The 16,298-nt window shown below is 36.1% G+C and overlaps 1 protein-coding gene across 1 annotated transcript in view; it reads right to left on the bottom strand.

The window, feature by feature from the left end:
* LOC107588988 (neurobeachin-like) overlaps positions 1-16,298 on the bottom strand; it is a 141,759-nt gene that overhangs the window by 50,276 nt on the left and 75,185 nt on the right. The window contains exons 5-8 of the mRNA XM_016277289.1: positions 15,794-15,915; positions 13,966-14,092; positions 10,160-10,279; positions 9,581-9,727 (exon numbers count right to left, since the gene is read on the bottom strand). Of these exons, the coding sequence (XP_016132775.1) occupies positions 9,581-9,727; positions 10,160-10,279; positions 13,966-14,092; positions 15,794-15,915 (516 nt within the window). The remainder of the gene's footprint in view (positions 1-9,580; positions 9,728-10,159; positions 10,280-13,965; positions 14,093-15,793; positions 15,916-16,298) is intronic.

Below are 16,298 nucleotides of genomic sequence, written 5' to 3'. Positions count from 1 at the left end.
TGAATAAACAACATAAAAATACTATAATAAATACACAATAAATAACATAAAAATAAATACTCAAATAAATATTATAAATAAGTAAATGTAATCTTTTCTTTGCTAATGAAGTAACTACGGTCAAGTAAGAGGGAACAAGTATTAACCAGTAATATCAATCTGAAATGCCTCTCCTTCCACTTGTCATCCAAAAACCAATCAAATCCCATTGTATAAAATCCCATCCCATCCCACATTATGTCTCACAGAATATTCCGTTTTATTATATAAAATGGAATATTCTATGAGACATAATGCCTTAATTACCTGTATTTGGATTTTATTCAATATTGTGTTTAAATTACATCAAAAACCACAGTATAAAAGTATACGGGACTGATGGAATATTATGCAAATATATTGGTATGCACATAATCAATAAAATTTTCAACATCTAACTGCCTCATGAGTCTACAGCAGCACTTCTGAACAGAAAGGACAGATGCATTAGTAATGAGAGATGCATAAACACAGTCACACTCACGGAGCAATTCTTCAAAAAACAGTACGATGTAAATAAGCCCTTGCACTGGCACTGTGATTCACTGCAGTTTCCTCAGGCCTACTGCCAATGTGTCCACTTAGCAACACTCTGACTGGCACTGAGCGCAGCATCAAGACTTCTCTACCAGACTCTATTCACACACCCGCACACCAGACCAAAATACACACACAACTAACATAACTAGCTCACTAAATAGGAACATACAGCCTTCCATTAAGAACAGCATAAGACGTTTTATCATGCAGAGTCTAAAAGCTAAATCACAGCATGCTATGAGCACAATAATTAAAGCATCAAAACTTAAAATATATACAAAAATAAAAACAACAATTCTGAAATATCAAATAAATCATTTAAATAAATAATAAAATAAACAACAATAACAATAATACCTATAACTATACAAATAATAATAAAACTATAAGACAAATTGTAGTAAAACTATAATAATCTAATAATAAATAAATAAATATTTATATGTACAGGCCTACATATTGTAGCATTTTTTATCCAAAAAAAAGTCAAAGAGTCAACAATATTCATAATATAAAATGCCAGGTTTATTAGACAACTAGATTAGGACAATAGATAAGGACAACTAGATTGTAAATAAATAAATAATAACAACAACTATATAAACTAACAATAAAATTATAATAAAACTCAAGAAAATAAATATTTTCATGAAGTTTTTCTCAAATACAACTTTCTTTACTGATGATGAAACCATAGCTATGAGGGGAAAATATTAACCAATAATTAATTTTATTATAATTGTTTTGCCTTTTTCATGCTTTTTCATGGATAGGACAGGAAAGTATAAATAATAACAACAACTATATAAACTAACAATAAAATTATAATAAAACTCAAGAAAATAAATATTTTCATGAAGTTTTTCTCAAATACAACTTTCTTTACTGATGATGAAACCATAGCTATGAGGGGAAAATATTAACCAATAATCAATTTTATTATAATTGTTTTGCCTTTTTCATGCTTTTTCATGGATAGGACAGGAAAGTTTGGGCTGGAGATTTGGGAATGGGACTGGTAAAGGACCACTAATCACTAGGCTATCAGTACCGACACCAATAATTAATATTAATATAAAATAATAACCAAGTATGCTGTTAGTATACTAATTAAAGCATCAAAACTAAAAAAAAAAGGTTTTAATTCAGATTTTTATATATATGACAAATAAATATATCTCTACATATAATATAAAGTACAAAAACTAAGTACACAATAAATAAACAAACAGCATATAAATATACAGTAGTTAATTGCCTATGCGACTAGCCGGTTGTTTTATGACCATCAAATCCACCAACATGACTCTTTTATAATTTTTAACCACTTTTCCCTGATAACATCCCAAAAAGGGTGTTCTATCATATTCATCTAACTTCTGCAGACATATTGCATCAAATTTGTACGAAAAGTGTAGTTTATAATCTCAAACACTACACAAAAAGAGAAAGAGACCATTAATATGATCACGCAGTCAGTCAGCATGAGCACAATATGTAATCTGGCCCAGTGTTCCGGCACGTTCACATGGCATTCATCTTGTCCGTAACGCAGGGCACAGGAGCACCGGCAAACTCAAGCAGCTATCTGGGAATCGGGTCACTGCTTCAACACACCCTATGGCTGACAGCCCATGCTGCAAAGCTAGCACAGTTTTTCCTTGCTGTCTCGCTCTCTTTTGCTCCTCGCAATCCCATGAGAGGACAGCTGCACCAGCGGCAGCGACAGAGACTAACAGCACTGGAATTAAGCAGAGCCTTCATACACTGATGATCTATATAACTTACAAACACACACACACACACACACAAAGTTGCCGGTCCAGAAGGCTCTCTTTGCCCCATACCTCACATGCTAATTACCAATAATTAATATTAATATAAAATAATAACCAAGTATGCTGTTAGTATACTAATTAAAGCATCAAAACTAAAAAAAAAAGGTTTTAATTCAGATTTTTATATATATGACAAATAAATATATCTCTACATATAATATAAAGTACAAAAACTAAGTACACAATAAATAAACAAACAGCATATAAATATACAGTAGTTAATTGCCTATGCGACTAGCCGGTTGTTTTATGACCATCAAATCCACCAACATGACTCTTTTATAATTTTTAACCACTTTTCCCTGATAACATCCCAAAAAGGGTGTTCTATCATATTCATCTAACTTCTGCAGACATATTGCATCAAATTTGTACGAAAAGTGTAGTTTATAATCTCAAACACTACACAAAAAGAGAAAGAGACCATTAATATGATCACGCAGTCAGTCAGCATGAGCACAATATGTAATCTGGCCCAGTGTTCCGGCACGTTCACATGGCATTCATCTTGTCCGTAACGCAGGGCACAGGAGCACCGGCAAACTCAAGCAGCTATCTGGGAATCGGGTCACTGCTTCAACACACCCTATGGCTGACAGCCCATGCTGCAAAGCTAGCACAGTTTTTCCTTGCTGTCTCGCTCTCTTTTGCTCCTCGCAATCCCATGAGAGGACAGCTGCACCAGCGGCAGCGACAGAGACTAACAGCACTGGAATTAAGCAGAGCCTTCATACACTGATGATCTATATAACTTACAAACACACACACACACACACACACACACACAAAGTTGCCGGTCCAGAAGGCTCTCTTTGCGACAATGCCAAGTGCCCCATACCTCACATGCTAATTACCACGGCAATGCACAGCCAGAGAGCAGCTTGTTGGCGGTCACATGCTGACCAGACATCTGGACTTCCTCTGGTAAAGGGACCACATCAACCAGCAGCAGCAGCAACACACACTCACATCCAGACTTTCACAGACAAACTGACAGATAAGGACAAAATGAGCAACAGATATATGAGCACACACACATTCTGGCCTCAAATTTCCATATATATTCCATATATGTTGCATGCATGTAATAATCGGCTTCATATGACTCGACATGGCATGCTATCATTCTGTTTATACTAGTTTTGTATTATGCAGTATGTGTATTATGCAGAACCTGTGCATTTTATGTATGCTTGAATGCATGAATGCCTGCTACATTTGCAAAAATGTGGATTATATATGCAGTAAACAGAGCATACTCTACACCAGTGTTTCTCAACCTTGGTCCTGGGCGCCCCCCAGCACTGCACATTTTGTGTGTCTCCCTAAACAAACACCTGATTCAACTCATTAGCTCATTAAAAGAAACTCCAGGACCTGAAATGGGTGTCAGATAAGGGAGACATACAAAATGTGCAGTGTTGGGGTGCGCTCAGGACCAGGGTTGAGAAACACTGCTCTACACTACATCCCAGAATGCAATGCACTGTATGTCTCTTGACCTTTATTTCAAGACTGACCAATCAATAATTCCTACCATCCTTGACTCATTATTTGATCATACTTCCAAGTTGACATATTCACATGAAATTAAATTGACAATGCAAGAATGTTTTCACTAGATGGTGTTTGTTCCATCATGCAATATACTGACGTAATTTGACAACAGTGTACAGCAGCATACTCTTGCTTGAAACATCATCTTTGCATAATGCATACTGTTTCATATACAAGAGGTTAGACTGAACGTGCAATGAAGTCATGTGACAGTAATATTGCATATTACTTGCAGTATCTATAACCTTTATTGCTACATGTTGCATATACTTTCTTTTTTTCCCCCCCAAGAAGTTAATACTTTTATTCAGCAAGGATGCATTAAATGGATCTAAAGTGACAGTAAAGACATTTATAATCTCCAAATAAGCTTATTAAAATGATTTCTGAAGGATCATGTGACACTGAAAACTGGTGCAATGATGCTGAAAATTCAGCTTTCCCATCACAGCAGTAAATTACATTTGAAAATATATTAAAATAGTAACCAGCTTATCGAATCAAATTTATTTTAAATTCTAATAATATTTTATAATAATAATAATAATGTTTTAGTGTTTAATCAAATAAATGCATCCTTGGAGAGCATAATAATTTTTTTAAAACTTTTTTGTGCCCTTCATTGATGATCTGGGCCTGTGTTGGCTAATCGTGAAAGTGACATAACGTGACCAAGTATGGTGACCCATACTTGGAATTAGTGCTCTGCATTTAACCCATCCAAAGTGCACACACACAGCAGTGAACACACACACACCGTGAACACACACCCAGAGCAGTGGGCAGCCATTTATGCTGCGGCGCCCAGGGAGCAGTTGGGGGATTCGGTGCCTTGCTCAAGGGCACCTCAGTCGTGGTATTGAAGGTGGGAGAGAGCGCTGTTCACTCATTCCCTCCCCCCACCTACAATCCCTGCCGGTACGAGACTCAAACCCACAACCTTTGGGTTACAAGTCCGACTCTCTAGCCATTAGGCCACGACTTCCCGTGAATCACATGACTTAATTTGCATGTTTTTAATATGGTGACAGCAGGAGGAATGGCTGATGCTGCACAGACATAAGGTAACCTGTATTAGTGGACTAGTAAAAATAAAGCAGTGACCTGTTTAAAAAAAATAAAATAAATTCCACTTTAAGTTTTATATCAATAATGTAAAACATTCATTGCATACATCAGGTCTGAGGTCTCTTAAGGCATCTTCATGACAGAGCGTCACACACACACACACACACACACACACACACAGCCCATGAATAACCCACACTCTCTGCTCTCTTGATTTTTCTTCTATAGTTGGAGTGAGCTGCAATCAGGCGCCCAGGAACTTTTAGCCGCGTGGGTACAAGGATTAATAATTAAAAATCCCTCAATAATCCAGACGCAGTTAACTCTCTGTGCCGAGAGAGAGAGACAGAGAGGGAGAATATGACATGCTTTCATTTTTAATTCTCAGATTTATTGAAGAGACTTTCTGTCTCTGTTATCCTGGTTTAACTTGACACTAAACACTGCCTAATGAACTCAGCCTGGTTACATGTAACAGGTTCATAATCTCTCTTTAACACAAACTGCTGGTTGGGCTAATAATCACAATCTTGTTAACACTCTGACTATCCTAAAAGGCTGAATGACTGGATGATAAATATTTTAAAAGAATCTAAATATTTTGCTGTTTTATTTGATGATTATATTCAATATATTTATATACATTTTAAACAAACATTATTAAATTCATTTTAAATTCATGTTTTAATGCAAGAAGTAAAATACAGTTTAAATCTTTTTTATTATTATTATGATTAATTAAGGCACATTTTCCAGCAAAACAAGCACAGGGAAGAATAATATTTGGTCACTTTTATTTATATTCACTTAAATAACAAATATTATTAATATTATTGTTATTTACCTTAATAAGATTAATTAACCAAAACAAAATATTTCTATTAATACATTTTGATATATTAAATATGTTACACAGGGACTTTTGTGTGCTTAAATTAAGTTTTGAATTGATTCACTGACTGTTTGAAATGATTCATGGAAATGAATCAATCTTTTACTTTCATTTATATGAACCAATAAACAACATTAACCAACATTTACTATTATTTCCCTAATATTATTCATTAATTTAAAACAGAAAATTAAATCAAATAAATATTACTAAGCAAATATAAACATATGTTTTTTATTAAAATATTTAGATATATGAAAAGTGTTACACAGGGACTTAAGTGTACAAGTTTAAATGATCTCAATCAAATATTGTGAAATTAGCCTAATGACTAGCCCTCAGAAAACTTACTTTACATAAAATTAATAAACTTTACCAAATAAAAGCACATTGCAATATACAGTGGGTACGGAAATTATTCAGACCCCCTTAAATTTTTCACTCTTTGTTATATTGCAGCCATTTGCTAAAATCATTTAAGTTATTTTTTTTTCCTCATTAATGTACACACAGCACCCCATATTGACAGAAAAACACAGAATTGTTGACATTTTTGCAGATTTATTAAAAAAGAAAAACTGAAATATCACATGGTCCTAAGTATTCAGACCCTTTGCTGTGACACTCATATATTTAACTCAGGTGTTGTCCATTTCTTCTGATCATCCTTGAGATGGTTCTACACCTTCATTTGAGTCCAGCTGTGTTTGATTATACTGATTGGACTTGATTAGGAAAGCCACACACCTGTCTATATAAGCCCTTACAGCTCACAGTGCATGTCAGAGCAAATGAGAATCATGAGGTCAAAGGAACTGCCTGAAGAGCTCAGAGACAGAATTGTGGCAAGGCACAGATCTGGCCATGGTTACAAAAAAAATTCTGCTGCACTTAAGGTTCCTAAGAGCACAGTGGCCTCCATAATCCTTAAATGGAAGACGTTTGGGACGCCCAGAACCCTTCATAGAGCTGGCCGTCCGGCCAAACTGAGCTATCGGTTGACAAGACTCATGGCTGTATTCGATCAAAAGGGTGCTTCTACTAAATACTGAGCAAAGGGTCTGAATACTTAGGACCATGTGTTATTTCAGTTTTTCTTTTTTAATAAATCTGCAAAAATGTCAACAATTCTGTGTTTTTCTGTCAATATGGGGTGCTGTGTGTACATTAATGAGGAAAAAAAATTAACTTAAATGATTTTAGCAAATGGCTGCAATATAACAAAGAGTGAAAAATTTAAGGGGGTCTGAATACTTTCCGTACCCACTGTATATCATGTTGCTCAATTTTATAATCATGGTAAATACTTACTTTACTTTACTTTATTGTCATTTTAACAGAGTTCCAATGAAATTCTCAGTGGCACAATCCAGTCTGCAGCATATCATTAAAATCAATAATGAAATACAATAAAATAACAAATGTATTAGTATAAAAATAAAGAAATAAAGTCTAATCACAGAATTCAGCATTAAGAGAAGCTACTGCTCTTGGATAAAAGCTATTATACTATTTTAGCTATTTTAAATACATTGTGAATATTAGATATAGTCTAAATAAGCTGTGCTTTGCCTGATGCAAAAAACAATGACCAGATCAGCACTGAGATATGTGGTTAATCATCTGTCCATTTAGCAGTAATGTACGACCACATCATCTGACTCAAGTAAACAAAAGCTGCTTATAATCGTCAGATCATCTGACCCGAGTAAACAAGCCCTGTCCGCATGCTTCCTGAGAGCTTTAGCTTAAATTAGGGAGTCTGGTGCTTGGCTGGAGAGAAAAATTCTGAGAAAAATCAAACTCGACAGCCTGGATTTCCCCTCAACGCTCTTCTCTTAAACGGCTATTAATTGGTCAACTAGAAAGACAAGCAATTAACATCACTCATCTATCCTCTCCGCTTCGTTTCTGTACTGAGAAGGGATTTTTTTAAGGGTTCATCTATGTCAAGTGCTGCTTTGGCATAAACACTTCAGCCCATGAAGCAGAAGCAGCTATCAGCTCCCACATGCGTATAGACCCAAGAGACAAGCCTGTCTGAGAGGTGAGAGTCTGGTTAATGAACGAGAAAGAGAGAAGAGAGAACATCAGGTGTTATTAACAGACCTGCCAGGGAAATGTAGAGCCGGTGTAATGAGAAAGTACTTTAGCACAGCCCATGTTTCAGGAAGGGTTGTCTCAGCCTTACACGAACCGTGACTGTTCACTGAACTACTCACAGAAAACTAGAAAAGTACTTCACAGAAAAGTACAGCTTTTTATCAATCAACCTGAAAGCTCTAGTTCATACTCATCACAGCTTTTCTAAAGGTTTGGCAATAGATAACACTAACAAAGAATAATTTCTAGTCAAAGAAATAAATGCATGAGTATAAATGACCTCACACTTTTGAAATTCCCTGATATTCTACCAGTTTATCCTAGTGGGAAAAAAAACACTAACATGAATTGTAATAAATGTGTTTTGTGCTAAGTATACTACAAATACATTTACATATTTAGGAGCTTAATTAATATACCCTGCAATTACAGCTTTAGTGATATTAAACCACATTTTAGGCATAATATTAAGAAATGTGCAACGTGCAATAAAGAAATACTCCAAATAAAGTTTAATTAGAATTTGATATCAGTAAGTCTTAAGTAATATATCAGTATACTTAGTATGAAATAAATGTATTTTAAATAAATTATGACACAGGAGTTTTTTACTACTGTATGAAATCCTGAAATCAACACTGCATTATCCTTTGCAGATAAAGCAGTCCCAGAATGCACTGCATTAAACAAAGTCAAAGTACTACAATTATATTAACCTTTATTCTGCATTCAATACTGACAAGTAACTATATAATAGCACCATCAATTTTTTAAAAACAATTTTTTAATTTTTGCAGCATTTTGCATCATTAGTTTAGCAATATGGACAAATGCCAAACTCTACTGAATCATCCCTGTATTATTTTTGCATTATTTAAATTCTATAATAGTATTTATTAATATTTGTAATTAGCTTTTATTTTTAGTTTTTTATTTTATTTTTAGTAATTTTGTTATGTGCTTTTGTCAGTTTTTCTATTTAGCTTAAAATTATTTTTATTTAAGTTTGAATTTGAGTTATTTTGGTACTTCACCTTATTTTATTTCAGTTAATTGCCAAGGCAAAATTTCTAACAAGTTTTTCAACTAGTATTTATGTCTTATTTAATTTCAGCTTTACTTCAGTTAACAAAACCAATTTTAATAGTTTTAGCTGTAGTTAACAAAAAACAACCCTAAATCAGACTCATTTGAGATGCCACATTCAAGTGGCATGTGAGTGACTGTTGCTGCCCATGTAGATCATTTCAAATCACTTAAGAGGTTTAATTTTAATACATACACTACTGCAGAGAATAAGGGTCTGTGTAGATGGCAGACAGTGAGGTTGAGTTTAGGAAGAGAGCTTTTATGTTACACCGCCTGTCAGTTTCAGAACTAATCCATCTGAATGTTCTCAGCACAGAGTTTAATTACGGCACTAAGTATTCAGTCAAACACAATACGCCCACTTTGTACTGCAACAATCGAGTAGCAAAGGTGGAGGAGTATCCCACAGCTGCACAGCACCCTGCTCTCTCAAAAGTGATCTCAGGGTTTATACCTTATACCCGGGTCCGAGCTGATGAATGGCAAAGATCTGTGCAGGGTTTAGCGCCTCACTGAAGACGTAAATGGCTCCGAGCTGCCCACAGAACACCCGGTTAGCATCCGCAGTCTCTGAAGAGCCCAGGAAACATTTATCATAACTCTGCAGGAAGGGAGAGAGGAAGAGGAGGTAATCAAGATAAAGGAATAAATTAAAAAAAACAAGAAGTTTTATCAGCTCAACGGCTTGAGAGTTTGTCGGAAAAGGCCCTCTGGAGCTGTTTACTTGCTATCTTCTGGTCATCTTGTTCTGAATTACTTCAGCTGGTCTATACGTAATATACTATAAAGATTTACCTAAGTGAAAAAGGTGTATAGGTGAACTCTATATCCCTTTGATCCACAGAGACAAGCGCTTATCTAATCACATGTCATTTGGACCCTACAGGTGCAATATTTTTCAAAGCTGAAGAAAAAGAAGTTGATTTTGGCAACACTGAGATGGTTATGTGCTTCTTGAGGCTGTGTATGAAAAAGAATGAGAATGTAAAAGCACTGGAAATGTGGGAAAGCTGTTAGCAGTACAAACACTTACATCATTGGTGTTGACGTGCCATGCCATGTCGCCGTAGGAAACCAGCTGACCGTTGACATAGCAACGGATCTCGCTATTCCTCCAACGGTTGTAGATGTGGACTATGCTGATCATGTACCACTGTAGAAGAGGACAGGAAATAGAAATGCAAGTATTGAATATTCACACAGCTCACTCAGCCAAGCATATGTAAAAGGTAGAGTAGTAAACACAGTGTTCTTTATGGAAGCCCCGTTTCCACTACAGAATTAAAAAAAAAAAAAAAAAACTTTTATCTCACAATTCTAACTTTATTTCTTATGATTCGGAGTTTATATCTCGCAGATCTGACTTTATTTCTTGTAATTATAAGTCTCTATCTCACCATCTCAAACATTTTCCTCAAAACGGCAAATTCATAGCACACAATTCTGACTTCTGATTTCTCATAATTACAAGTTTATATCTTGGAAATTTAAGTTAACATCTCGCAATTTAGACTTTTCTCAGAATTGCACATTTATAGCACGTAATTCTAACTTTATTTCTCACAATTATGATTCAATAGCTCACAGTTTGGAATTATCATCTCAGAATTGCAAGTTAATATCTTGCAATTTTGACTTTTTCTCAGACCTGCAAATTTATAGCACACAATTCTTATGTTATTTCTCATATTTACAAGTTTATATCTCACAATTTTGAATGAATATCTCGTAATTTAGAAATGTTTTCCTCCAAATTTCATGGATGAAAGGATTCATCTGTATCATGAAATACTCCTGTTTTGGTACATTTAATTTGGTATGGATATAAATTCATAAAATCATGCATTTCATGATCAAGACAGATCATTTCGTCCACAAAATTATGCAGGCCACTAGGTTTGGATTGGTTATCAGGAGCACAGGGAGAAATCCCATTGGACTAGCTACTCATTTGGCCTTTTGGCCCACTTATTTTCATTTATTTATTTACTTATTTATTATTAGGTTATATTATTGCATGCCCAAAGCCACTGAGTCATTTCTAAATTCGGCATTCAATATTAAATTGATAATAAATTATCCACTAGTCTTGACATGACAGCATAAATTACCACAAAATGAAATTATTTGCAAAAACAAGCAAATTAAATACAAAGCACTTTAACAAAAGAAAAACCCTCAGTAATGCCTTGTCCCATTGGCGTACACTACATTACTGTTAACGCAATGGGATGAGGGAATTTACTTTCTGTGGTAACTGATGGCATGCTACATATAGAGTTTAAATTATACTGAACCAATCTTTCAAGATTTGGACCAAGAAAATTCTGCGGAAATGACCCGGCCCCAAAATGAAAATGGTTCAATTTTTAGATCAAGCACATGAAACATCATCTCATTACATGCTTCTAAACCGAGAGCTAAATTTACTGAAACAGACTCATTCTGTTTGATGGCAGCAATGCTAAAAGCTGTTTTGGCATATGAATTAAAGATCAGAGCCCTGACGTTTGAAAGCGCTCCAGTGAGGAATACGTCAACATGGATCACGCAAAAGTGTCAACCATGTTTCCGTAATTCAAACAAAAGACTGAGCTCTTGTAGGGTGGAGTCCATATGGATGAGCTCTGGAAATTAATGTGGCCCGTCAGAAACTGGGAGATTTAGTGCAAACTTCCTCAAAAGACCTAATTTCCCAAATATCCTCTCTCCACCTTCCTAGCATCTTATGAAAACCTAAGGCGATATTAGCTGGGGTCACAGCAGGGAAGAAAGGATAAGCTAAAATCTGCTAGACCAAAAATCCATCCCGTAACTGAGATTTCATAGCTTTTAATGCCAGTTAAGATTTTACAGAAATACAAGAAAGGGTCATCTTCGTCTAGACGGGGCTTTGGATTTCCCAAAAACACAGCCCTAGATTAGTCTTACATTTCCAAACTTTTCCTCTGAGCTGCTGGTCTCCATTGACCAATAACAACTACACCATTTTAGTTCTGGATAGATCTTTTAGCTCAGTTCAGTTCAATTACGTTTCTTTTTGTTCACATCTCCAATCCTCCCTGATCCCCTGTTTTGCTCTATTCTTTCCCTCTTTAATATCTAAGGAAGTTTAATATAAATCTAAGAGTCACTAACAAAGTAGTTGATTAAAATCCAGCCCTTTTGTCCCACCACACACAGTTTCAATTGCAGAACAAAGTGCTGACTAATTAGGTGAGTTGTGAAGTTCATTGTTAGGCCGAGTACACATTTTCTCACACTAGCGTGTGTGTGTCTGGGCGAAGGGCTATAGCTTGCATTCTAATTGGCACACAACCCTCCCTTGTCGTCCTCTTCTTTGAGCAAACATCCCTTGCCAAACTTATTTTCATTTGTCGTTTAACAATGCGCCGAAACCGTCCCACTGGGACAATAAGAGGAGCCAAGTTATCAAAAACCAGATGTTGCTGTATCAGCCCAGTCTGAGTGAGAGGGGGAAAAAACACAGAAAGAGAGAAGAAGAAAGAGAGAGCGCTAAATAGACAGAGCCTGAGTACTACAAAGGAATAAGGTGTTATGGGAATAAATCCCTCTGGAGTTCCCTTTGTTTCTTTTGTGCACAAGCTAACAAGTTAGAAGGGCTTCAAGTAGAGCTGACTCGGTGGACACATCAAATTTGTGCAAAGATAAAGACAGAGAGAGACAGACAGGTGTGGTTTAACACAGCTGCTGCCCTCTAGAGGCTCATGCAGTTATCTGTGCAGATAGCCTGTTCATTCACTTCTCAGGGATTAAGAAATAATCTACAGAACAATATAGAGTAATTCATATTGAATTACAATTTTAAGAGAAAAAAAAACTTTTCTATTATATTGTTGTTATATATATAATTCCAGGCAGTTACACTTCTCTCGTCACCAGAGAGAAGTCTGCCGTTTCACTAGAAGAACAAGTTATGGTATTTTGATAAAAAAAAAAAATTACAAGGTCAATAAAAAAAAAAGAAACTTAATGCAAGATATCTAGATTGCTATGCAGTTGCTAAGGTTTTCAAGTGTTATTTATGCATAGCTATGTGGCTGCTAGGTTTACTGGCCTCTACTCAACAAAATTAATCTGAAGATCTTAAAATCAAAGTTAGTTCAAAATCAAACCCCCTCAATAAAAAAAACAGTCATTTTGATGTCACTAATAAAGGAAAAGACCATATATTAAAGGGATCATATGACGCGATTTCATGTTTTCTTTTTTTTGGGAGCATTACAAGCTGTTTGTGCATATATAAGATCCGTAAAGTCGCAAAGATTAAAGTCTCAAACCCAAAGAGATATTCTTTCTTAAAGTTAAGACTCATCCACGGCCTTCCTAAAACACCTAATTCAAACACACCCCAACAAATCTACGTCACTGTTTGGGAAGATTTGCATAACACCGCTCAAATGTATACACAAAGAAAGAAGGAGTAACTTTTATTCTCGCTGTAGTATTGTTGCCATCGCCGCCATGTGGTGGAGACTCAGTGTGTTTCCAAATATGGTAAGGGGCGTAACATTTCCTTCACACTCTTGAAGTATTTGGCCAATCACATCGCACTGGATAGCTGGCCAATCAGAGCACACCGTGCTTTACACAACGATGAGCTTTGTAAAAATCAACGCGTTTCAGAAATGCGGGGCAGAGAGGAGCAAAAATAATGTACGGTGTGTGGAAAATAATGTGTTGTTTGAACCTTAAACCGCATTACACAAAATAATGTTCTTTTTAGCAACGTCATATGACCCCTTTAACACTGTTCAACCCTCCAGCGTACTCTAGATACTCTAGTCTACTTGTGTGTGTAGACAGGTCAAAACTCACCTTCCTAGGCTGGAAGTCGTACTTCACACAGTGTTGAAAGCCTTTCCCCTTTGACTTCAATGATGTCACAATTAAACAGTTCCCCACAAAGTGTGCCGAGTAGCCAATCCCTTTGCTGGTTCGAAAACTAGGGGACAAACAAAAGAGAAAGAACTGACTTTATGAAAACAACAAAACAAAGAAAGGAGGCAAAGAAATGGCAAAATGAGGCAGAAAACGCAACAACAAAAAAACGCAATATGAAACAATATTTTTACATTTTAATGGAAACTTGCCCACTCCACAGGTTTTCTTTCAATATGAATCAACAACCACCCCATCTTTTATTTACAATCTTCTTTCATCTCATATTTGCTCTGCCTTAAACAACTCAAACACTTTTGTTATTCAGGCCATGCTACAGAACAATTTGATTTCAACATGTTTTCTGCAATTTTTTTTACTGAACTCTTATAGTCAGATGTGAAAACTCTGTGAAAATATGGAGGGAGAATGTCAGGCTTTATTCTTGGCGGGAAAACAAACATTGCTGACTGAGTCATTGGCAGCAGAGATTGCTGGGAGCGCTGGCTGCTGTCGATAAAGTGACTGGCTATCAGTCGGGCCTCAAAGCGGTGCTGTTTCTCTCGCTCTGCGCCTACACGGCTACATAATTCTATGCTGAGCTCACCACGGTAACACAGAAACAGAAAACGGGATTACATGCTGATTTAAGCGAGGTCAGTGGCCCTCAGACTTCTGAAGTGGTAATCTGTACCTTCAGTGTCTCCTCCTTCAATAGTGTGCAAATGCTGCTACCCCAACATGGAGGATATACTTTATTAGCTGTTACAAATATTCAAAAAGGCCTCCTGGTGATACAAGTGATGTTGTAGAAACGTGTGTGCAAATTCATTTCAGTTTCAGCAGTTATTTGTTTTATTCATTTGAATCATATTACATGTAATTATTCAGGGCATCCTTAAAGCCAATATATTCAGTGTATTCAAGTCATACATTTACTGTATGTCTCTTTCCTGGGAATCAAACTCGTGATCTTGGCACAGTTAGCGGCATGTTGAAGTACAGGAAATTTGCATGTAAAATTAAATTACATCTATGTATACTAAGAACTCATTTTGCTGGACTTGTCTGCAACCTTCAACACAGTAAACCAACAGATCATGCTATCTGTTCTCTTGACAGCGAGCATAATGGGAACTGCACTCCATAAGTACTGTAGGTCCTTCGGGATATCTTGAAGGGGATTACGAGTGTTTTTGTGAAAGAAACCCAGACTAACATCAAAACCAGACCAAAGAATGAAATGCTACAGTAGTGTAGAATACGCCATTAAAGTGTAGCACTGACATTCAATAAAAGGTCAAAACTAACAAGGATCCTCAAGGCTACTCTGCAAGGCATCTCCAGTTTACAACGCTGGTTTATTTTCAAAAACAACCAGAGGTTCTTTGGAGAATCTCCTATGACATTTAGGAATTTTGTGAATTCATATAGTTTGCCCTCTAGTACGGCAGGCTTTTTTTGGTTACTGGAAAATAGGGCAGGGCTCATCACTCCAAAATTAGCAGTCTCTTCTTGTGGGCCAGCCCTGTAGAGACACTTACCACTTCAAACAGAAATGGTAATATAATATTTCATATGTGCAGATCTCCCGTGTTTCCACCATGCTGAGAAGCTTGAGGCTCACAGGTGTTGGTCTAGGTCGCTCAGAGCTTCAGCTCTGAAACCAGTCCTGGCATTTACATTTTAATGACTGACGACTGGTCAGCATTAAGCTGTACCATTACTTCTGCACATCCTAATGTGCCACACACATTATACTCACCAGTATAAGTATGGTTTATCCTTGTCTACATTGATATTATTGAGTGGGTCCATTCGGAACCATGTGTTGAGAGTGAATCCATTCTGGTAAGGCCACTTAGCAATGGGTGGCAAAGCAATGGCCTGCCGGAGGGCAAAACACAAGGAAATTAGAAGATGCAAATTTGAAACAATCATAGGAATAATGAAAATAACATTTGCAGAATAAGCTGACCACTATATACAAATCGACCTTGGTTCAGTGGTTACTACTCTGGGTTAAATACAATTTGCACTCTAATAACAGCATTTGTGGCATAGTGTTGATTACCACAATATTGTCAGATAATGATTCTCTCAGATTGTACAAAACAAAAAAATGTATGCCCTTGCAGTGAAAGGTTACAGGAAACCATGCGGATGGTAGAGGAAAGAAATGTGAAACTTTTTGTAATTCATGTATTTGTAACATGAATTATATATATATATATATATATATATATATATATATATATATATACACAGTG

This window comes from Sinocyclocheilus grahami, unplaced genomic scaffold (genome assembly GCF_001515645.1).
Source record: "Sinocyclocheilus grahami isolate Dianchi unplaced genomic scaffold, SAMN03320097.WGS_v1.1 scaffold7.1, whole genome shotgun sequence".
NCBI classification, from domain to species: Eukaryota; Metazoa; Chordata; class Actinopteri; order Cypriniformes; family Cyprinidae; genus Sinocyclocheilus; species Sinocyclocheilus grahami.
This window is presented reverse-complemented; position numbering and strand designations above follow the sequence as displayed.